Genomic DNA, 25,157 nt, shown 5'->3' on the forward strand with positions numbered 1-25,157 from the left:
TTTGCGAGTTTGCAAGTATTGTAGCCCTTCCGGGTATGCAAGTATTGTAGCCCTTCCGGGTTTGCAAGTATTGTAGCTTTTCCGGGTTTGCAAGTATTGGAGCGTTTCCGGGTTTCCAAGTATTGGAGCGTTTCCGGGTTTGCAAGTATTGGAGCGTTTCCGGGTTTGCAAGTATTGGAGCGTTTCCGGGTTTGCAAGTATTGGAGTGTTTCCGGGTTTTCAAGTTATGTAGCCCTTCCGGCTTTGTAAGTATTGTAGCCCTTCCGGCTTTGTAAGTATTGTAGCCCTTCCGGCTTTGTAAGTATTGTAGGCCTTCCGGCTTTGTAAGTATTGTAGCCCTTCCGGCTTTGTAAGTATTGTAGCCCTTCCGGCTTTGCAAGTACTAGTATTGTAGCTCTTCCGGCTTTGCAAGTACTAGTATTGTAGCCCTTCCGGCTTTGCAAGTACTAGTATTGTAGCCCTTCCGGCTTTGCAAGTATTAGTATTGTAGCCCTTCCGGGTTTGCAAGTATTAGTATTGTAGCCCTTCCGGGTTTGCAAGTATTAGTATTGTAGCTCTTCCGGGTTTGCAAGTATTAGTATTGTAGCTCTTCCGGGTTTGCAAGTATTAGTATTGTAGCTCTTCCGGGTTTGCAAGTACTAGTATTGTAGCCCTTCCTGGTTTGCAAGTATTGTAGCCCTTTCGGGTTTGCAAGTATTGTAACCCTTTCGGGTTTGCAAGTATTGTAACCCTTTCGGGTTTGCAAGTATTGTAGCCCTTCCGGGTTTGCAAGTATTGTAGCCCTTCCGGGTTTGCAAGTATTGTAGCCCTTCCGGGTTTGCAAGTATTGTAGCCCTTCCGGGTTTGCAAGTATTGTAGCCCTTCCAGGTCTACAAGTATTGTAGCCCTTCCGGGTTTGCAAGTATTGTAGCCCTTCCTGGTTTGCAATTATTGTAGCCCTTCCGGGTTTGCAAGTATTGTAGCTTTTGCGAGTTTGCAAGTATTGTAGCCCTTCCGGGTATGCAAGTATTGTAGCCCTTCCGGGTTTGCAAGTATTGTAGCTTTTCCGGGTTTGCAAGTATTGTAGCTTTTCCGGGTTTGCAAGTATTGTAGCTTTTCCGGGTTTGCAAATATTGTAGCTTTTCCGGGTTTGCAAGTATTGTAGCTTTTCCGGTTTGCAAGTATTGTAGCCCTTCCGGGTTTGCAATTATTGTAGCCCTTCCGGGTTTGCAAGTATTGTAGCTTTTGCGAGTTTGCAATTATTGTAGCCCTTCCGGGTATGCAAGTATTGTAGCTTTTCCGAGTTTGCATGTGTTGTAGCTTATCTGGGTTTGCAAGTATTGTAGCTTTTCTGGGTTTGCAAGTATTGTAGCTTTTCCGGGATTGCAAGTATTGTAGCGTTTCCGGGTTTTCAAGTTATGTAGCCCTTCCGGCTTTGTAAGTATTGTAGCTTTTCCGGGTTTTCAAGTTATGTAGCCCTTCCGGCTTTGTAAGTATTGTAGCTTTTCCGGGTTTGCAAGTATTGTAGCTTTTCCGGGTTTGCAAGTATTTTAGCTTTTCCGGGTTTGCAAGTATTTTAGCTTTTCCGGGTTTGCAAGTATTGTAGCTTTTCCAGTTTGCAAGTATTGTAGCCCTTCCGGGTTTGCAAGTATTGTAGCCCTTCCGGGTTTTCAAGTATTGTAGCCCTTCCGGGTTTGCAACTATTGTAGCCCTTCCGGGTTTGCAAGTATTGTAGCCCTTCCGGGTTTGCAAGTATTGTAGCCCTTCCGGGTTTGCAAGTATTGTAGCCCTTCCGGGTTTGCAAGTACTAGTATTGTAGCCCTTCCTGGTTTGCAAATATTGTAGCCCTTCCGGGTTTGCAAGTATTGTAGCTTTTCCGGGTTTGCAAGTATTGTAGCTTTTCCGGGTTTGCAAGTATTGTAGCTTTTCTGGTTTGCAAGTATTGTAGCCCTTCTGGGTTTGCAAGTATTGTAGCCCTTCTGGGTTTGCAAGTATTGTAGCCCTTCTGGGTTTGCAAGTATTGTAGCCCTTCCAGGTTTGCAATTACTGTAGCCCTTCCGGGTTTGCAATTACTGTAGCCCTTCCGGGTTTGCAATTACTGTAGCCCTTCCGGGTTTGCAATTACTGTAGCCCTTCCGGGTTTGCAAGTATTGTAGCTTTTGCGAGTTTACAAGTATTGTAGCTTTTGCGAGTTTACAAGTATTGTAGCCCTTCCAGGTATGCAAGTATTGTAGCTTTTCCGAGTTTGCAAGCATTGTAGCTTTTCTGGGTTTTCAAGTATTGTAGCTTTTCTGGGTTTGCAAGTATTGTAGCTTTTCCGGGTTTGCAAGTATTGTAGCTTTTCCGGGTTTGCAAGTATTGTAGCTTTTCCGGGTTTGCAAGTATTGTAGCTTTTCCGGGTTTGCAAGTATTGTAGCTTTTCCGGGTTTGCAAGTATTGTAGCTTTTCCGGGTTTGCAAGTATTGTAGCTTTTCCGGGTTTGCAAGTATTGTAGCTTTTCCGGGTTTGCAAGTATTGTAGCTTTTCCAGTTTGCAAGTATTGTAGCCCTTCCGGGTTTGCAACTATTGTAGCCCTTCCGGGTTTGCAACTATTGTAGCCCTTCCGGGTGTGCAACTATTGTAGCCCTTCCGGGTGTGCAACTATTGTAGCACTTCCGGGTTTGCAAGTATTGTAGCCCTTCCGGGTTTGCAAGTACTAGTATTGTAGCCTTCCGGGTTTGCAAGTATTGTAGATTTTGCGAGTTTGCAAGTATTGTAGCCCTTCCGGGTTTCCAAGTATTGTAGCTTTTCCGAGTTTGCAAGTATTGTAGCTTTTCCGGGTTTGCAAGTATTGTAGCATTTCCGGGTTTGCAAGTATTGTAGCATTTCCGGGTTTGCAAGTATTGTAGCTTTTCCGGGTTTGCAAGTATTGTAGCTTTTCCGGGTTTGCAAGTATTGTAACCCTTCCGGGTTTGCAATTACTAGTATTGTAGCCCTTCCGGTTTTGCAATTACTAGTATTGTAGCATTTCCGGGTTTGCAAGTATTGTAGCATTTCCGGGTTTGCAAGTATTGTAGCCCTTCCGGGTTTGCAAGTATTGTGGCCCTTCCGGGTTTGCAAGTATTGTAGCCCTTCCGGGTTTGCAAGTATTGTAGCCCTTCCGGGTTTGCAAGTATTGTAGCCCTTACAGGTTTGCAAGTATTGTAGCTTTTCTGAGTTTGCAAGTATTGTAGCAGTTAAATTGTGTGTCAATATAGCGTATTTATGTTTGGGTCGTTTTATTTGCAAACTTATTTTCTCAAGTATTCCATGAGTTTCAAAGTCTTTTAGAGACACAAGAACACTTTCCGACAATAATTATCAGACTCCCGTGGGCAAACTTGCGCAGAATACGGTAGAAAATGGAATGTAGGCTGTGGGGTAAGTTTTTTTTATGTGTGGGTTTATGGGGAAATGCAGAGTAAATTTTCAACACGAAAATACTGTAAATCAGCATCCGACGAGACCGTTTTTGTTGGACTTGTTATTTGCGGAAGGGACCTTTCGTAGTGTTTGTGCAAGTTTATTTTTTCAGACGAATTCGAAGAGTACGGCGCCCCTCTTCACCAAAGTGTTTACTACATCACCTACCAGAAAGTCCGTGGAAATAATAAATTTCATTTATTACTCTTAGGCTTAACTAGAGATTACAGCCCCAATCTGAAACTATTAGGGAATAAACCCTGTTCACAAAGAACACCTTAGGGTAGTATTCCCTATAGAAAAAAGACCTCTCCTAAGGGGTCACCCTCAGGGTGCTCACGCTCGCGAGGCCCAATCCGATTAATCTCTTGTTTTCGCGACCAACAAGTACAGATATTTTTCTGCTCTGTTGAGAGGCATGGACAAAAGTGCAGGTTACACTTTTATGACTGAGAATCTAGGAATCTAGTATTGGTGATCGACCTAATTACGGTAAAAGCTTTCCATTATTAGGGGCCCCTTTTTTACCAGTGTTAGTTGAATCGCCTTCTTAGTTTTTTATTCACCCGGGTTTCAAATTTTGGCGCGGTGAATTTGTTCGTTTTTTCACTATCTCATTTTCGTGTTGTTTTTTTTCGGACTGCAATGTCTCAATGCAACAGTCGGGACTTAAGACATGCTTATCCTGCCTTTTACAATGCCTGTTTGGGTCCCGCCTATTGCCTTTCACGCTCAGTTGCGTTGAGGACTTGGGGCATTGCCTGAGGGTCTCTGCGATCGCTGGGATCCTAAAACATAGTTGCATTGAGGGAGATGAAAAGCTGAAGGCAATTAAAAGCTGGTAGTCGCGAAAAAAACGGGAAATCCCTAGTCGCAAGCTAGCTTTGTAATCTCTGTTTCAATAAGTGAAAAATCTCTCTCTCCACTTGGTAATCACCGAGATTGCTGGAGAGTTGGCACGATCTGACTCCCTGCTCGAGGTGGCAGGGTTGACAATTGAGACAAGACCGCCGGAACAGTTTACTGTTGAGGTAACAGAAAGGGCGGTCGATAGTGTAGGAACACCGATGGTGGATCTAAATTCTCCCAACGTGGAGTGGGCTTCCCCATCGGATATTACCGAGGCTAATGAACATCGGAGTTCCTTGTCACCACGGCGACTGACGTTGATAAACGGCGTGTTCCCTCTGAGGCGCTGACATCGGCACTAAGTCCCACGGTGGAATCGGCGCGTCTCTTAGAGACCGAACCGTTTCAATCCACTGGTACTTTACCGTTACCGATGCAGCCTGAGTGCATTGTGCAATCACAGGGACAGGCCCAGTTGCCTCCCTGTACCGCTACTAGTCAAGGTGGAAAACTACTTTCCCAGGGTGTAGAGATGGCTTGGACAGTCTGGATGCATAGTCTGGCTTCAAAAGTCAACTCCCTTCTGCAGTCTCAGGGTAGGACTCAGGAGGACCTAGGGGGGTAAGTCAGGTGGAGGGGGGCGGGCTGAGATATTGCCTGTACCTCCACCACCAGGGCTAGGGTCTGGTGTGTCCCTTTCTCCCAGCGATCTCTCCTTTAAAGGGTCAGTGGGGGGGACAATTCACATCAGTGGGAAGGGGAGCGCCCACTTCTTTTATAGAAGGGAGCCCTCTTTCCAAAACAGATCGCCTTACGCGTCATCGGCCATATTCCCCACTTCCCTCAGGCTCGGGCTAACCAGGCATTGTTTCCTGCGTCTTCCTGTGAGGGGGGAGGTCTACAGTGTTGGTACCCTGGACAGGCTGGTACACAACCCTCTTATGGGGGACAGCGACCACTTCCCCCGAGTCACAGGATACCCAACCAACCGGAGCCCAGCTGTCCTATATTAATATGCAGTTAAGGTCGCAGCTTGTGAACCGTGCAGTGACGACCGCGAGACTCTTGTTTCGTACAGGGTCGGTGGTAAACCAGGCTATAGAGGGGGCTCAGAGGGCGATGGAGAGGGGCGATTTGTATCCTTCGGAGGAAAAGGACAAACAACTTGAACCTGATGGTTCCCCACGCGGTACCACAGCCTTCTCCACGGGTTCCCCGTCCTGATCCTGATCCCGGTACCCATACTTTTGTTAAGGCGGGTAGTGCGGATAGGGAAAACCATGTTGCGTGGTCATTTGACCGGCACCAGAGCCAACTAGTACATCGGGCTTTACGGGCGGAACTTAGACCCATAATTTTTTTAGAATAGGCTTCTCTAGCGTTAAAGTGCCAGCTCACCTTGCTAAGTTCCAACCCTCTGGATGGTCAGCAACAAACCTCGATCCTCGGGCAGATGGGCCAACTCCTGGTGGTGCAGAGAGTCGCTATGTGCGATATCCTGCAAGTTCATGCCCTCTTGGCAGGAGCGGTTTCGGCTGAGCGTGAGGCAGTTCTGGGTCTGTGCACCTATCCTACTCCAGCGGGAGACGAGTTTGATCCCCTGCGGAGAAGGCCTTGGGGGCATGACCGGCTATTTGGTGGCCAGTTAGTGGATGTGGTGATCGGTTTGGCGGTTGCGGAAGATCAGCGTATCCAATTGAAGCAATCGTCTATGTTGACTAGGGTAGCACGGTACGAGGTTTTACCCAGAATTCAACACGTTCTGTACCAACGCATATTGCTATGCACAGAACTGAAATTCTGGCATCGTTCTGCGCAAAAACCGTTTTTAGCGCTTGAGTTGTTTCCGGGTTAGCCTTCCATGTGCTTATCGTGCGATTTATTGTACCAATATCACATTTTCTGGACGTATTCCTACACAATCATGCTAAGAGTATCCAAAAGAGTCAAGCAGGCAAGTTTAGCCGCAAAATTACGTGGGAAATTGGCTTCAACTGCTCACTCGATCACCGATGTTGTCCGACGGCACACAAGGTCGTTCGCTTTCTGATCTTTCTTCCGAGATTTTGACTCGAATATTCGGGTTTTGTTGCTTTTTTAATGACAGTGATGACTATAGTTCACAGTTCGAGAAAGTTAAAACGATGTGCTCACTTCGAATGGTTTGTAGGCAATTTTATGCTATCGCGTCGAATGATTTGTTCGTTATGGGAATGACGGCAAGCTCTATTGCCAGCCGTGCTTTTCACAGATTTAAGCTGATGATGGCGAGATTGCTCGTTGCTAATGAAATAGGGCAACTTTCCGATTTGATCATTCAAAAAGGGCCATCTCAAGTAAAACAAGTGGTGAGAAATTTGCTGGAAAATTTAAAAGGTCACGAATGGGATGATTCAAAGAAATATTTGGAAGTCTCTCTTGCAGTTCTATTTAGCACGAAAAGATCAGCAATTTCTAAGAAAGCCACTGGGAGTCGAGCCTACATCAGTAAAATCTTAAATCAGCACCAGGCAGTAGGTGAAAAGTTGTCTGGATTTGATGAGAGTGCCCTTTGGCAATTACGATTAAATAAAGATAAAACATTTGCCAAATCAGTATTATCTGTATCATTTTTCAAGGAAGCCATTACATCAGATATTCTGCCTCCTTCTGTTAAATTGGCTTTATTAGCACACCGTCCCGGGTGTTGAGGGACGGTGATCAGCAGCACCATCTTCCCAGAAATTAGATCAGACTACAAATGACACTAAATTATGGAATGATTCTGAAGCAGAACACATATTTATCCATCTAGGGGGCGGTCTATCTGAATCTGACAATGATGGTTTAGAGAAATCTCTGAGAACACAAGAAAATGTTTCAAGAATTCTCAAATTAACCACTTTGTGAAATAATTTGAAACGGTTCCACACTATGGTGTCAGAAACTCCCTCTCAAAATAAAAAGGGCTGGTTTGTTCATGATATTGAAGGCCTGGTTTGGAGAAGTGTCCTCAACATATTGACTGAAAAGAAATTGGATTATGACCTTGATGATGAAAATGAGAGACAGAAGTTAGAAATAGTTGTAGGTGAGGGTGGCCACACTTTCCAAGATTTCAAGGGAGTGTCCCAAAATTTCAAAGTATTTGCCATCAGTGGTGCTATACGTCTGATAAAATATAATGGTAATGAAGTATGGAGAGATCCAAATCCACAGTCTGATGCAAGCCGCATTCCATTTGCCATTATAAATGCCCCAGAGAGTGATGCACTGATAGAAGTTGATATTCTTCCTGTTCTGGCATGCACTGAAAAATTTGCCCAACATGGTATAAAGGGGATGAAATACTGTAGAAAACTGGAACGAGATGAAAAGTATAAAAGTTTGGTCTTGCAGAGAAAGAATACCAGTTTTTTCTGCAATTTATGTTTGGCTACAGTTCATAAATGTCACAATCCAAATCATGAATGGGATATGTCTATCACTCTTGCGGATATGAATTCATGGGCAGAAGAAAAAAGTAATGGTCAGAGTAATCATCCTCTTATAAAGTATGACCCCATAAATGAATACACTATGGATCACCTTCATGCTAAATTGAGAAACGTGGGCAAACTAATTGACAAGCTCTTCAACGAGGCTCAAAAGATCGACCAACAACTGGAATTTATACAAAAGTTTGCAAAGTTATCTGAAGATCAAAAACATGATGTGAAGCAATATGAAACAAAACTGGTCGACCAATTTGATACCAAGGTTGAAATTAATGAAGCAAATCATTCAGCAAAGTTACTTCAAGTTACTAAAAAGGATGATCTTAACAAACTTGATAAGAAACTTGAAGCAGCTTCACTAGCATTTGAAATTAAATACACTGAACACATTGAAGTGAATTTGTTGGATTCTGCTGAATCACATTTTGAAATTTTATTTGGCACACACAAGGAATACAAATGCACACTATGTGTATCACATCTCCATGTTGTATATAAAATCAAGCCAGGTATCACTCGTCACATGCAAACTGTCCATGGTAAGTTCAGCACAAAAGATCTGAAACAAAACACAAGATGCATTACTAATCTCAATATTTAATATCAAAAATCTGTCATAATAATAAATTATTATTTACACTTGGTAAAACTATTCCAAAGTCAGCCTAAATTGTCAAATTTGTAATGACACTATTTTCTATGAAGTCTTTGACTGTAAAAAATGGGGCATGTGGAGGGGGCCTGGCACATTTTCTTTGAAAATCATTTGTTATTAAACTAATCTCAATATTTAATATAAAAAATCTGTCATAATAATAAATTATTATTTACACTTGGTAAAACTATTTTAAAGTCAGCCTAAATTGTCAAATTTGTAATGACACTATTTTCTAGGTATTAATTCTTCAACTTCAAACACATCAATGTGTGTCACGTTTACTGGAGAAATGGGGCAAGTGGAGGGGGCGTGGCACATTTTTTTTGAAAATCATTTGTTATTAACTATATTTAGTATATTCTCACTTTAATATTACATAATTTATTATGAATAATATGTCAGAAAATAATATTGAGAGAAACGAATGAAATGCATTGGTATCAAAAACAGATACATGGAAAATGTTCATTTTATCCCTATACCCATAGTATCTCAATAGTGTATATATTATCTCAATAGTGAATATATGGTATGCAAATTAATGACAAAATACATTATGACACTTTATTCACTACTCCTATGAGGGACATAACATGTATATGGTCGATCTACATATCGTTGTAAAGCTCTCGAAATCCCCAACAAAATTACGTTTTTCATTTTCACAACCAGCATTTTTGCAACAAAAAAGGCGCCAACAATTGAAGAAAATCGAACGTTATTTTCTAAAAATTGCTTTTTTTGTGTGTAAAACGTAAAAAAAAGGACTTACCGAACGTAACTTTGTGAGCCGCCATGTTGACAATCCATAGGAGGCACTCTCGCGGCAATTCTAACATAACAGTGAGAAGAGTAGGCCAAAAACCACCAAAAATGCAGTAATTTTGCATAATCAATTATAGTCTATAACTATTTATTGAAATGGTTAAAACGATCCGGGTAAAAAGCTTTAAATACATCAAAAAAAAATGAGAATTCCAGTATCAAGTTGGGAATGAGGCTGGTGGGTCAATTGAGGTCATAGAATGGTAATAGCGTGTATGCTAGTTTTTCTTTCAATTTGAAATTGCGCCCTCGTGCGGAGATAAAGTGTATATTGGATGGTACAAAACGCATTGAACTCTGGGATATCACATTTGCCGTGGGTAGCTAGTCCTTCTGGTCAACGGGTCAGACCAAAATCGCAAGGCAGCCCAGGTAGTAAGTCCGCCGCTCGGAGCCTCAACCGACGAGGATCTAAGCGCTCATGGCCTCCTTCTAAGGGGCAGAAGAAGACTGGGAGCAGGAAGCATCAACGAAAGCTCAAGAAACGTGGTGTTGGTGGTGGGCGTTCTGATGCTTCTAGGGACCGGGGGGCAGCGAAGTCTTTTTGAAGGTTTCGCCGGCTGCCTGGACATGGATGGCGGTCTGACTACGGGTCTCCCTTCCAGGGTCCCCGGGCTCAGTCTCTCCCTCTTTGTCCGCCCATTCTGGAGGAGGGGGAACACTAGCTCCGAACCCCCGTCCGCTTCCTTCCCGCGGGATCGCGCCTTATGCAGCACATACCGATCCCTGAACATTCGAAGTAGTGTCGCGTGGGTATCAGATTCCTCTCCGGTCTCCTCCTCTGACTCCACACCCTCCCTCAGGTCTTATACCGAGGGACGAGGTCAAGGTGGAGACAATCCGACAGGAAGTAGCAAGCCTTCTGAAGAAAAGGACAATACGCCTAGTGGGGAACTCTCGTGTATCATCAGGGTTCTATTCCCGCATCTTCCTCATTTCGATGAGTTCCGGGGTAGCGTCCAGTCCTAGACCTCAGTCGGCTGAATGGGTTTGTGGAACTCTAGCGCTTCCGGGTGAAAACACTGCTTCTGTACTTCTGTCAGTGCACTTGGGCGATTGGTAGGCCCTGCTGGATCTGAGCGACGCTTAACTCCACATTTCTATTCACCACTCATGCAGCCGGTATCTCAGATTCCCATTATAGGGCAAAGTCTACGAGTTTACCACTCTTCCCCTCGGTCTGTGCATGGCACCGTATGTCTTCACTAGACGCAGGATTGATGCAGCTCTCTGGTAGAGCTCGCCAGCCAACTCCACTCTACGGGATCGGTGTTGATGCGCGAACTGTTGCGGCCTTTTGGCAAATACTTCAGTTCGTTGTCTGGTTTCGTTAGCAGTTATCTGGTCTCAACCGATTCAAAGGTGCTCACTGGACTACAGGATCCACTTGCGGAACCTGACGTTTAGGGTTCAATCGTCGGACCAAGCGATAACGGCCCTTTGGCGGAAGGACGCATGGCACTTGGAAACGAGAACACCCCTAGATCTGACGACTCCCTCGCTGACTCTCATTACAGATGCGTCGCCCAGGGATGGGGCAGTCATCTGAGGGACCTTCAGGTCCAAGGGGACGTGGCTGTCCGCATATTGGACCGCCACATCTATTGGTTGGAGTTGCAGACCGTCCTACTGTCTGAAAATTTGTCAGGAAGTCGCACATCACCACAGAGTCCTGCTTCAGACAGACAACACCTCAGTAGTGTCGTACATCAAGGAGGGGAGGGTCGCGTTCCCCCACGTTGTCGAAGCTAGCGGAGGAGATAACCAAGTTGAGCTATCGGCTTACCACCTTCCGGGGATCCGCAACAGTGGCAGACGCTCTCGAAATGTATTCGGTTCCATAACACCGAGTGGCAGACCCCCCAATGGGTGGCGGACCGACCGTTGTGTCTCTGGGACAGGTCCTAGATAGTTCTGTTTGCCAATCACTGGAATGCTAAGCTCACGACGTACATGTGTTGGAGAATTTGTGACTCGAGCCCACCTGTCTTCTGACTTGGGTGGCACCCAATTGGCCTGTGAAGTTCTGGCTCCCAAAGTTGCTGGAGCTTCTAGTCGAGTCTCCCGTAGAGTTGCCGGATCTTCCGGATCTGTTGTCTCAGTTGGACGGCACTCTACGGATGAGCCCCGCGCTATTCCATATTCACATGTGGAGGCTATCAATTAACTCGTGCAAGCACTAGGCTTTTCTGCAGAGTTGTCCAAGTTACTCGCTTTGGCACCGTCGGACGGCACCAGACGTTTGTACGAATTCATATGGAGACAGTACATTGATTGGTGCGACGGAAGGGAGATTGATCATCTCAGTCCCTCTATTAGCGAGGTAACCGATTGTTTCCTATATCTTTTGATCAAGGAAAATCTATATCGACAATATTTGGATACCGGTCAGTTTTATTCCCAGTTTTATCAGAATCTGATGGACTGAAACTGGTTTCGAGTTCTATTATGTTACAACTGTTTTAGGCTTTCCGCTCGAAGGGGATACATGCCAAGGGGCTAGCTAATCCTCCTGACTGGGACTTGTCGTTGGTCTAACGGCGTTACGGCATCCCCCTTCGAGTCCATGGATAAGGCAGACGCTAAGTATGTCACTTTATAAACAGTTTTCCTTTTGACTCTAGCGTCAAGTAGGCGACGCTCAGGCACTGTCTTTTAGTGACGGATGTGCCTCTTTTATGAACTCACTAGTTATTTTGAAGACTCTGCGGGGCTTTTTTGCCAGGAATCCCAGGGCGTGACCCTGAGCCGACTGTCATCCCACGCCTCACTTACATAGTAGTCAAGGAGGACCGTCTGGGACAGATGCTATGCCCAGTCCCAGCTTAGAGCTGGTACTGCGATCGCACCAAGGTGTCTAGGGGCAGTGAGAAGCGCATGTTTGTCTGTTATTGGCAGGGCAAACAGAGCCTCCCTGCTTCGAATATCACCATTTCGCGGTGGATTGGTAGTATGCGGTCGTGGAAGCGTATATTTAACTGCTTCTCCATCAATTCGTTTGGAACGCCACCAGGTGAAGGCACACGAGGTAAGCCGGGTAGCTAACTCATTGGCTTTGATGTCTGGGGCCTTACTCGAGCAGGTGCTTCGAGCAGGGTTCTGGAGATCTCAGAATGTCTTCATAACTATTACCTGAAAGACCTCCAAGCACTGCAGGAGGGTCTCTACAGGTTGGGTTCAGTGGTGACGGGTCAGTGTTCGTTGACCCAGCCCGTACCACCTAGGGGCCCTATTGTGCGAAAGAGGTAGTGCGATAGTGTCTTCAGTCGTAACCAGCCTCCTTTGCTTGACGCAGTCGGTTTCGTTCGGCGCTATCACCACACTATATAATTAATGAACCACACTATACAACAAATGTACCATACTATACAACAAATGTACCACACAATACAACAAATGTACCACACTATATAATGAATGTACCACACAATACAATGAATGTACCACCCTATACAATGAATGTACCACACTATATAATGAATGTACCACACAATACAATGAATGTACCACACAATACAACAAATGTACCACACAATACAATGAATGTACCACACTACATAATGAATGTACCACACAATACAATGAATGTACCACACAATACAATGAATGCACCACACTATATAATAAATGTACTACACTATACATCAAATGTACCACACTATACAACAAATGTACCACACAATACAACAAATGTACCACACAATACAATGAATGCACCACACTGTATAATGCATGTACCACACTATACAACAAATGTACCACACTGTACAACAAATGTACCACACAATACAACAAATGTACCATACTATACAACAAATGTACCACACTATACAACAAATGTACCATACTATATAATGAATGTACCACACTATACAACAAATGTACCACACTACATAATGAATGTGCCACACAATACAATGAGTGTACCATACTATACAATGAATGTGCCACACTACATAATGAATGTACCACACTACATAATGATTGTACCACACTATATAATGAATGTACCACACTATACAACAAATGTACCACACTATATAATGAATGTACCACACTATACAACAAATGTACCACACTACAAAATGAATGTGCCACACAATACAATGAGTGTACCATACTATACAATGAATGTGCCACACTACATAATGAATGTACCACACTACATAATGAATGTACATTGTACCACACAATACAATGAGTGTACCACACTATATAATGAATGTGCCACACAATATTTTCATTTATTACTCGTAGGCTTAACTACAACATCACTTCTACTGTTCATTACAAACATCTTTGTTCTACAATTGACCAATCATATATATGTGAAGACCGAACATTAAACAGTTGTAATTTCTGACGAACTGACTTTTATATTTGAAGTCTTTTCTAATTTTTATATTTTTAAGTATAAATTTCCAACTTACAAGCTTGTCCTTGAATTATTATTTTAATTATTGATACCCTCCACAGAGATCTTAGAAGACTGCTGTGATATCACCTGTATATAGCCATGCATTAATTTGGGGTTGTGCTTTAACAATGGAATAATATCTCTGAATTTGTGGTTTCCATGACAACTAAAATTGCGGTCACATGAATTAATAATTTAATAAGAGATAATCATACTACAAATATTCCCTATTCTTGTTCTGAGCTGAGAAGTGACCTTCCAACTCTAAATATCCTGAAAACTAGATCACTTATTGAAATTATACTAATGGTTTTTTGGTATTTCTAAAAACTGATTATTATCCTGTACAGTTGGACACACTGGATGTTGAGCATGAACCTACAGTATGAACTCCAGTAAAATGAGGTTGTCACAACAATAGTGTATGAAGGAGGCAGTACGGGGATCGTATTGACTAATGTGTACTGCCTAGGTGCTACTTTGTGGGATTGACGTAATAACGTTATTATTACACATCCGTTTCTGCCTGTACTAAAAATAACCATTTCGGATGAGTTACAGGATTCTATGAATTTTATTGTGCGCTATAGCATTCAATGTAAACAAAGAATGGTGCTGAGATATGACATCAATAACCTGTAACACTATTTTTCTTGGTGCTAGATGTATCATAAAATTTTGTGTATCCAACTTCTATAAAAAAGTGTATATTGCCATGAGCTAGATTAAATAGAGAAATACACTTCTTTTCATAAAGGCATGAATGTGTTTTTTTTAATAAGATATCTATGAATATTTTATGAATTCCAAATAATGGTTGAACACAACTTGACATTTCACAACACCGTAACATTTGTGTACTATCCAAATAGATTATCTTTTGCACTCATGGTAGTAAATCAACAAATGTTTGAATGCCCCCCCCCCTCCCTCCCGCCCACAGAGATTCATGGGTAATCTGTGTTATCAAATGTCTTCTATAGCCTGTATATTGTCTTCTTTGGGTATGATTGTAGTGTGTGATGTTCTTTCAGTAGAAAAGTTTTGTAAAATATTTTATAAATTTTCATAAAAGATGTTCATGTCAATAATAATTTCTATTTCTGTGCTATTTTGCAGGTAACAGTCGGGTACATATAAAGACTGGGGTGAAATTCCCTGTAGACGTTCATGAACCAGATATTATCATTTCCAAGTCGAGTGATTCATCTGTGGATGTCAACATTGGATTCCTTCAAAAAGATCATCGTTATGAAATATCTTTCAGTGTTTATGATGATGTCGGTAGTCAAGTTAAAGTTTTTCCGGAACAACATTTTTGTATAAAGCTGTTAAGTGTCTACCCACAGCAAAGTGGTAAATATTGAATTACAGTGCACCACGCCCAGACTGAGTTACAGTGCACCATGCCCAGACTGAGTTACAGTGCACCATGCCCAGACTGAGATACAGTGCACCACGCCCAGACTGAGATACAGTGCACCATGCCCAGACTGAGTTACAGTGCACCATGCCCAGACTGAGTTACAGTGCACCATGCCCAGACTGAGTTACAGTGCACCACGCCCAGACTGAGATACAGTGCACCACGCCCAGACTGAGTTACAGTGCACCATGCCCAGACTGAGTTACAGTGCACCATGCCCAGACTGAGATACAGTGCACCATGCCCAGACTGAGTTACAGTGCACCATGCCCAGACTGAGATACAGTGCACCATGCCCAGACTGAGTTACAGTACACCACACCTAGACTGAGATACAGTACACCACGCCCAGACTGAGTTACAGTGCACCACGCCCAGACTGAGTTACAGTGCACCATGCCCAGACTGAGTTACAGTGCACCATGCCCAGACTGAGATACAGTGCACCATGCCCAGACTGAGTTACAGTACACCACGCCCAGACTGAGTTACAGTGCACCATGCCCAGACTGAGTTACAGTGCACCATGCCCAGACTGAGTTACAGTGCACCACACCTAGACTGAGATACAGTGCACCATGCCCAGACTGAGTTACAGTGCACCACGCCCAGACTGAGTTACAGTGCACCATACCCAGACTGAGTTACAGTGCACCATGCCCAGACTGAGTTACAGTGCAGCATGCCCAGACTGAGTTACAGTGCACCATGCCCAGACTGAGATACAGTGCACCATGCCCAGACTGAGTTACAGTGCACCACGCCCAGACTGAGTTACAGTGCACCATGCCCAGACTGAGATACAGTGCACCATGCCCAGACTGAGATACAGTACACCACGCCCAGACTGAGTTACAGTGCACCATGCCCAGACTGAGTTACAGTGCACCATGCCCAGACTGAGTTACAGGGCACCACACCTAGACTGAGATACAGTGCACCATGCCCAGACTGAGAAACAGTGCACCATGCCCAGACTGAGATACAGTGCACCATGCCCAGACTGAGTTACAGTGCACCACGCCCAGACTGAGTTACAGTGCACCATGCCCAGACTGAGATACAGTGCACCATGCCCAGACTGAGATACAGTGCACCATGCCCAGACTGAGTTTCAGTGCACCATGCCCAGACTGCATTACAGTGCACCATGCCCAGACTGAGATACAGTGCACCATGCCCAGACTGAGATACAGTGCACCATGCCCAGACTGAGATACAGTGCACCATGCCCAGACTGAGTTACAGTGCACCATGCCCAGACTGAGATACAGTGCACCATGCCCAGACTGAGATACAGTGCACCATGCCCAGACTGAGATACAGTGCACCACGCCCAGACTGAGTTACAGTGCACCACGCCCAGACTGAGATACAGTGCACCACGCCCAGACTGAGATACAGTGCACCATGCCCAGACTAAGATACAGTGCACCATGCCCAGACTGAGATACAGTACACCATGCCCAGACTGAGATACAGTGCACCATGCCCAGACTGAGATACAGTGCACCATGCCCAGACTGAGTTACAGTGCACCACGCCCAGACTGAGTTACAGTGCGCCATGCTCAGACTGATGTACAGTGTACCACGCCCAGGCCGATGTACAGTGCGAGTAATGTCACATTTGGCACTCGGCAGTGATGTCACATTTGGCATTCAGCAGTGATGTCACATTTTGCACTCAGCAGTGATGTCACATTTGGCACTCAGCAGTGATGTCACATTTGGCACTCAGCAGTGATGTCACATTTAGCACTCGCCAGTTATGTCACATTTGGCACTCGCCAGTTATGTCACATTTAGCACTCGCCAGTTATGTCACATTTAGCACTCGCCAGTTATGTCACATTTGGCACTCGCCAGTTATGTCACATTTAGCACTCGCCAGTTATGTCACATTTGGCACTCGCCAGTTATGTCACATTTGGCACTCGCCAGTTATGTCACATTTGGCACTCGCCAGTTATGTCACATTTGTAATATTTGTAATATTTGTGTAATTCTATATGAAATTGATAATGTCTATAACAATTTTTACATGTAATTTGGTAGGTGATGGACATGACATTGTCATGGAACTTATTACAAGAAAGGATGGCGTTATGCAGGAAGAATTTCAACTTATAAATGAAACTGATGAAAATAGAAAAATTACTGTAATTATTCATGCAAGAATATTAGGTAAGAAAATCACAGTAGAAAACTTCACTCTGCCCTCTTCACCTTCGTGAACCATCCATCTGTACCTGTTCAGAGATTCACATTCGTTTCATGATCTAATTCAAAATGGCTGAATGGCATCCATTTTAGTGAATTTATTAAAAATATCATCAAACCAAATCTTAGTTGTGCGCAAACATATTTCATTGAAACCATAGGACATATAATGGTTTTTGATGAATGTGATTTTATTTCCAGAGCAACTGGGGAAAGAGTTCCTCTTGCAAAGTTGCTTTCAACCATCATTAAAAGTTTATAAATTATTTGAAAATATTATATATAATACAAATTATTATACATCTGGCACCAAAAACCATAGAATTTACCCATCTGTAAAATGCTGTATAAATGTGTTTCTCTTGATAATTGTGCATCACGTTTATGTCACACTAAAACTCTTTTTTTTCTTTAGATTTACTATCAGCATGTGATTTAAATAAAATCCTATCACTAAATGCAAAGTTCGCACTGTGCAACATTTGTCATTATATTTCACAAAATTATTATTACAAGCAGGGAATAGATGTATAATATTAAGGTTATCACAAGAATATTGCATAGTATGCACACAAACATTACGGTAACACATCAATCTCTGCTACACATCGGTTGTTACGATCACCGTAATGCCTTTCATGCCTTTATGAAAGTGAGTGTATACCGTGATTCTTATGAATGCATGAATATTTTTATACAAAACATTCATAAATGTTTTACAAATTTCAAATGATGGTTGAAAACAACTTGGCCAATCACAACAGCTTAACTTTTATGAACCTATTGTAAATCAGTTTTTTAGCTCAACAGACCACTCTGCCAATTTCCTATTTAATTGGCATCGTTTTGTGGCCTTTGCTTTCTTCCTTTAGACAATTTATCCCCCAAGATAACTGTTTTTTTAATTTATGCATGTTTTTAATTGTATTGTTTTTTTAGTTTCTTTATATGTGTAGGACTGAAGGACCTACTTTTCATCATCACTTCATTTTACCATTCTAGTTATGGTGCTCGCCATTTTTACTTTGTAGCTTTGCTACCTACATATACTGTAGTTGTCTGAGTATAATAAACCCCTGCTTGAGTATAACCCCCCTCCAAATTTACAGCATTTCACAACAAGTCATTTATCAGATTATAAGCACCCCCAAAAGGTCTGGCAAAATTATTTGGTATGTGAATAACGGTAGTTCCCTTCCTGAAGGATGTGGTGGCCCTGAAAAGCAAATAAAAATAAAAATAGGCTTCAATCTTTCCTAAAATGGTCTATTTAAGTTTTTATTCAAAAACGTGTTTATTGTTACTAGTGTGAAATGGGTAAGCTTCGTTTGGACAAAAAACTGTTATCACTGTAAACAATGTTAAATTATTCTTCTAATGCTAAGTTCATCTTTTGAAAACAACTATTTTTTGATTTGAAAAAAAAAATCATGCCATTTTCCCTTGAAAATCCAAGCCAAAAGATCTTTCTACAACATCAGAAAATCTCTTCCGCATTGCGTTCAATAACTTTAACAATATTTAAATGAGGTATAATGGTAATTAGAACACGATGGCATCATCGAGCATTTTGACGTATCAGGTCAACTCTGCAAGAGAAAGAACATGGCGGATACCTGACAGCATCCAGCATTTATATGCAACCCGAATCATTTGCTTACGATGAAACTAAGTTGAATATAATTTGCATTTCATAACAATTCAACGAATTTATTTTTTTGTACGTTATTATAATCACTGAGTAATAATCCACAATTGTGATATGCAGCAATGCAGTTGTGTTAGAATATACTTTCGTTACCCCAAAACGTACAGACCAATATTCATGTGAAATGCCGGGTCCAATGCTGCTCCACTTAGTAAATGCACCCAAGAGTGATTGGTGACCCAGGCGTAACGACCGATCCTCAAGTTAATTTGGACAATGCTAGTCGATGAAGACACTTGTGTACACACAACGATTTGTTTATGAATAAATTAGCATAAAGTATCGCTTGGGAGAAGTTTGAACATTTATCTGTTTATAAGTTGTCCCCCACCCCCCAATTTTTCGTCAATTTGCCGTTTTCTCTAGGGGGTTTATACTCGGACAACTACGATACAAATAAAGTCTTTGTAGTGCAATACCAATGTATCTACCAGTAGAGCTACCTCTACCATCTAACATTCCTGTAGTTACAGTTCTTCAGTAACTACATGTACCTTGTAGTCGCAGACACGCTGCTTCTACCTGTACTCTACAATCAGGCTGCTTCTACCATATATCATTGTAGTTGTAGTAATGCTACATCTACCAGGACATCTCATTTACTAATTTTAACCCATTTTATACAGTGATGGTGGTTATACTTTTGTTTATGCATTTTTACTGTTCTGATACGTTTTTTTGGTAGGGGCTTACCGTATGTTCACATTTCTCTGTTAGTTGTCGTTGCTTTAGTGCAGCATAGATTGGATTCAGTGAGCACCCCCTCCCTTCTACCCCCCCCCCCCCCCTATTGGCAACATGCATAGGGTAGCTAAGCTATACCTGTATCTGGACATGTGGGCGATTTGATTTGATTTGATTGAGCTTCTTTAATGGGTGTAGATGGAAATTTGTTCTACTATTTAGTCTTCAGTGCTGATATTGATAGTCTACATTTATTGGATTGACTTTTATCAGTTTTGTTAATTTGATGACAAAATCTGCAACTATTTTTGTGAAAAATTTTATTTTTGTCTTCTGAAGCAAGTGCAGTAATTTAAATATGACCAGATGTGTATTTGATAACTGTGCAAGACACACAATGGGTGTTGTTGCATTTTAGTTTATCTGTATTTATGGATGTATATATGTGTATATCTCAAGATTTCACTGATGCTTTGTGATAATGTGCAGACCTGATAAGTTTATACACTTTCCTCCTTCCAAATGAAATGCCATTTATATTTGGCAGTTGAGCCTCAGACCAATTGACCTATTTTATTCAAATCCAGATAAGTGGATTGTATTGCATTGGATCGGTTCCTGCATAAATTAATCCACCACACAAGACCATACAATGTGTAACCTAAAATTTGAATACATTATGTATATATATTTATGTTCATAGCAATTTTCTGTTGTACAATGTAATAATAACATATTACTTTCATATTATTGGGAATATACAAAGGTGAAAAAAACAAAATATAGATCAGTTTGTGATTTGTGTGCATGTCAGTTTAACATGGTCAGCTCTCACTTTTTATTTTGCCGCATTTGCTGGAAAAACGAAAGAAAACATATAAAAAAAGGAAAGAATAAAGACACCACTTGGTGGCAGCATGCATGTAAACTCTCAGAAAACAATACTTTGGGAGAGTTGTTCAAATTCTCCTCAACAGTTTAACACGATTACCCTTACATGTGCAACATGTATAAGTTTAAATGCTCAGAATTACTTTAAAGTTGAATTTGTGTGCAGAGTTCATAGAAATACATGGTACAGTGGTGCACGTCTTAGCAATGTAAAACATTCTGTAACGTTTCTCTGCCCCCAAGAATAGAATAGTTGTGTGTAGGTTTTGCTATATGAAAAGTGGTCTGATGTTTTCATGTCTGAAGAGTGGTCAGATGTTTTCATGTCTGAAGAGTGGTCTGACGTTTTCATGTCTGAAGAGTGGTCAGATGTTTTCATGTCTGAAGAGTGGTCTGATGTTTTCATGTCTGAAGAGTGGTCTGACGTTTTCATGTCTGAAGAGTGGTCTGACGTTTTCATGTCTGAAGAGTGGTCAGACGTTTTCATGTCTGAAGAGTGGTCAGATGTTTTTATGTCTGAAGAATGGTCAGATGTTTTCATGTCTGAAGAGTGGTCTGATGTTTTCATGTCTGAAGAGTGGTCTGATGTTTTCATGTCTGAAGAGTGGTCTGATGTTTTCATGTCTGAAGAGTGGTCTGATGTTTTCATGTCTGAAGAGTGGTCAGATGTTTTCATGTCTGAAGAGTGGTCTGATGTTTTCATGTCTGAAGAGTGGTCAGATGTTTTCATGTCTGAAGAGTGGTCTGACGTTTTCATGTCTGAAGAGTGGTCTGACGTTTTCATGTCTGAAGAGTGGTCAGACGTTTTCATGTCTGAAGAGTGGTCAGATGTTTTCATGTCTGAAGAGTGGTCTGACGTTTTCATGTCTGAAGAGTGGTCAGACGTTTTCATGTCTGAAGAGTGGTCTGACGTTTTCATGTCTGAAGAGTGGTCAGACGTTTTTATGTCTGAAGAATGGTCAGATGTTTTCATGTCTGAAGAGTGGTCAGATGTTTTCATGTCTGAAGAGTGGTCTGATGTTTTCATGTCTGAAGAATGGTCAGATGTTTTCATGTCTGAAGAGTGGTCTGATGTTTTCATGTCTGAAGAGTGGTCTGATGTTTTCTTGTCTGAAGAGTGGTCTGATGTTTTCATGTCTGAAGAGTGGTCTGACGTTTTCATGTCTGAATAGTGGTATGACGTTTTCATGTCTGAAGAGTGGTCAGATGTTTTCATGTCTGAAGAGTGGTTAGATGTTTTCATGTCTGAAGAGTGGTCTGATGTTTTCATGTCTGAAGAGTGGTCTGATGTTTTCATGTCTGAAGAGTGGTCTGTTTTCATGTCTGAAGAGTGGTCTGACGTTTTTTCATGTCTGAAGAGTGGTCTGATGTTTTCATGTCTGAAGAGTGGTCAGATGTTTTCATGTCTGAAGAGTGGTCTAATGTTTTCATGTCTGAAGAGTGGTCTGATGTTTTCATGTCTGAAGAGTGGTATGACGTTTTCATGTCTGAAGAGTGGTCAGATGTTTTCATGTCTGAAGAATGGTCAGATGTTTTCATGTCTGAAGAGTGGTCAAATGTTTTCATGTCTGCAGAGTGGTCAGATGTTTTCATGTCTGCAGAGTGATCAGATGTTTTCATGTCTGCAGAGTGGTCAGATGTTTTCATGTCTGCAGAGTGATCAGATGTTTTCATGTCTGAAGAGTGGTCAGATGTTTTCATGTCTGAAGAGTCGTCTGACGTTTTCATGTCTGAAGAGTCGTCAGATGTTTTCATGTCTGAAGAATGGTCAGATGTTTTCATGTCTGAAGAGTGGTCTGATGTCTTCTTTCATTTTTATTATTTAGGTAAACATAAAGGCACTCCGTTATTGAAGGAGGGGATCAGATGTATTGGTATGGAAGCACCGGAAGATGACTCTGAGGCTAGCGACTGGGCTGGATTTGATTAGCTGCAACCCTTTTCATAAAAAAACATCTCACCTATTTTTCTAAAATGAGATATTTTATTTAAAGAGAGTCGTGACTAACATACTCATGGAACAAGACTACACTGGAGCTAAATTGGCTTTTTTATATTCTGAATTATGTGAATTTTGTCTGTCTTTTAATCAAACATGGCTACTAAAGTTTAACTATTATCAAAGTAATTGCTTCCAGAGAAGTTTCTATTTTTGTTGATTAATTTACTTGACAGAAGCTTTTACTTTTAAAATGTTCATTTTTTGTTGTAAATTTTTTGATTTAATCTTTACAAGTTTGGGGGGAGGGGGTTGTTTTATCAACATCACTGATAGATATACTGTCACGATAAACTTATTTTTTTGTTTGCTATTATTATTTTTTTTTTAAGAAAGACTCATGGACAAAACTGCCTTATAAATGAATCTTATTCTGTATATTGTATTTTCATTTCTGCAGAATTTCTAGGCATGTCATATTAAAAATCTAAAATGATAACCTTGCTATTCTTTGTACATCAAATATCAGACAGACACCAATTTCCAAAGGTGTAATTACTCTGGCAATATTGGCATAGCGCCCTCTAGTGACACAAGTTGCTGTTGTTCATGGCTAAACCTTGTGCTGTGAAAATATAATTGAAACCTCCATTCCATTTATTTGGGGTGGTCGTTAGAAACTTTTTAAATTATTGTTTTTCATCACCTATTTTTGAAATAGAAATCCTTTCTTGGATTGTCCAAATACGATTTGTTTTTCTTGTTATCTTGATAATTTTTTGGAAATTTGTAAGTTACATTTCATCTGAACTTTATGAAATTAAATCAATGTTATCTAAATAATGAATTATACAGCACTAATACAGCCTCCAATGCATGGATTGAAAATATTGTACATTCATTTATTGGCTTTCATGTGCAGAGTACAAAGGCAGGGTAATGCCATACTGATGTCTGTGTGAATGGATGGATGGATCGTTGACGTACTCGTTGGTACGTCCATGGATGGTTATATGGATGTCTGTGCATGTCTGTCTTTTTTCACAAATATCTGAAAATTCAGTACATAGATTATCTGTGATGAACTGTATATCTTAATTGATTTCGATAGAAATCAATGCATATTATTTTTTATAATTAGGTATATTGATATCCTAATAACAGATTGCACTAATGTTTTAAAAATTGGTACATGCATAGAGTTTATATAGTTAAATGTCTACTATAGAATTAATTGTCATATACTAATTAGCTAATTTGTATGTGAATCAACTACTTTAAACATATCTATAATAAAAATATAAATAATATGCACACTATTTGAATAGTTTCATGACTGATAATTGTTTGGCTTCAATGTAAGCTAATTTGTTTAACTATTTACAGCAATTGTTATTCGCCCATTTCTGATATCTCAAAAAAAAACAGATTTAAATTGAATTTTCCGCAGAGGTTCTCTGGAATTAATTAGGCTGAAAACCACATATCAAATCAAATGTATTTGCTGTATGTATTATAAATTTTGATAATGTGAATCACATTGTTTTCATGTTGTGCATATCAAATAGACAAATATTTGTTGCCAAGATACTTGTTCTAAAGGCTAATCTGAAATATTGAACTAATTAAAACTTTAGCACACATGAGTTTTTTTCTAAGCTATCTTTGATTCATTCAGATTCTTTTCTGTATATCCTAACAACAGTTTGTTTAAATGAATGGAATCACTGTGAGCAATGCCAAGGCAGGAATAGTTGTATGTTCACACAGGAGCACTACCCTGGTAGCATCTATAGTTGTACATTATTTCTCAGGGATATTGGTCACAATTACAGTTATATATTTGTTGTCACAGTGATTTGGTTTCGATTGTAGACGCCAGCAGTTGATCATCTTGTGTTATTTGTATGTATTTTGAATCAGAATCTCTGAGTTGCAGTGTGCTCTCGCAATCGCAAACTTAGTCATTTTTACAAGGTTCGCCATTTTTGATGTCACGTGATAATTATGTAAACAATGACTGTCCAGTTTGTGCGAACTTGTACCTCTATACTTAGTCTTTTAAAATATATAAGCTAAATTACTGTTCTGAACAAGACAACAGACAGAGAATGTTTTATTCGAAAACGTCACAAAAACCTTCTCGCTACCTTAAGACTGCTGTTAATTGGTTTATGGATTGAACTTGGACTTGTTGACTGTTATATTAGCTATTTATAGATCTTGTAGTAGTTTATTTTACATTAAATACTTTAAGTACATAGTTTGAAGATATTCCAAATATTGCGTTTTTACCACTGTACAATATACATGTGTTTATATTACATTTATCTTGAATAAATTAAAAAAGTGATTATGTCTAGTTCGTAAATATACTGTATTACCGGTAGTAAGTATTGACATTTATATTAAGGTGTCTAGGCCTAGTTGGTTATATTGTTTATAGTTGGGACTTCTTTTTTTTTTTCATTTTTTCATCTGCAAAATTGTCTTTGCTGATAGGTTTTAATGGGAACTAGTACTATGAAACACCATCTGCCTATTGTGCTAAATAGTGTGGTACATTGATTGTATTGTGTGGTACATTTGTTGTATTGTGTGGCACATTTGTTGTATAGTATGGCACATTTGTTGTATTGTGT

General features: G+C 40.9%; 1 protein-coding gene and 1 long non-coding RNA gene across 2 annotated transcripts in view; one reads left to right on the forward strand and one right to left on the reverse strand.

Annotated features, from left to right (window-relative positions):
• LOC102806560 (adipose-secreted signaling protein-like) overlaps positions 1–24,871 on the forward strand; it is a 72,065-nt gene extending 47,194 nt beyond the window's left edge. Inside the window, exons 2-4 of the mRNA XM_085504149.1 lie at positions 14,765–15,001; positions 17,129–17,257; positions 22,403–24,871. Coding sequence (XP_085360275.1) covers positions 14,765–15,001; positions 17,129–17,257; positions 22,403–22,506 — 470 coding nt within the window. The 3' untranslated portion in view covers positions 22,507–24,871. The remainder of the gene's footprint in view (positions 1–14,764; positions 15,002–17,128; positions 17,258–22,402) is intronic.
• LOC146737828 (uncharacterized) lies at positions 8,141–9,359 on the reverse strand. The gene is made up of 2 exons (XR_014930751.1): positions 9,176–9,359; positions 8,141–8,304 (listed from the first exon to the last, which is right to left on the reverse strand). It is a non-coding gene; the product is annotated as an uncharacterized LOC146737828 (long non-coding RNA).
• Positions 24,872–25,157: the final 286 nt, after the last annotated feature.

Source organism: Saccoglossus kowalevskii, chromosome 10 (genome assembly GCF_978046115.1).
Source record: "Saccoglossus kowalevskii chromosome 10, keSacKowa6.1, whole genome shotgun sequence".
NCBI lineage: Eukaryota > Metazoa > Hemichordata > Enteropneusta > Harrimaniidae > Saccoglossus > Saccoglossus kowalevskii.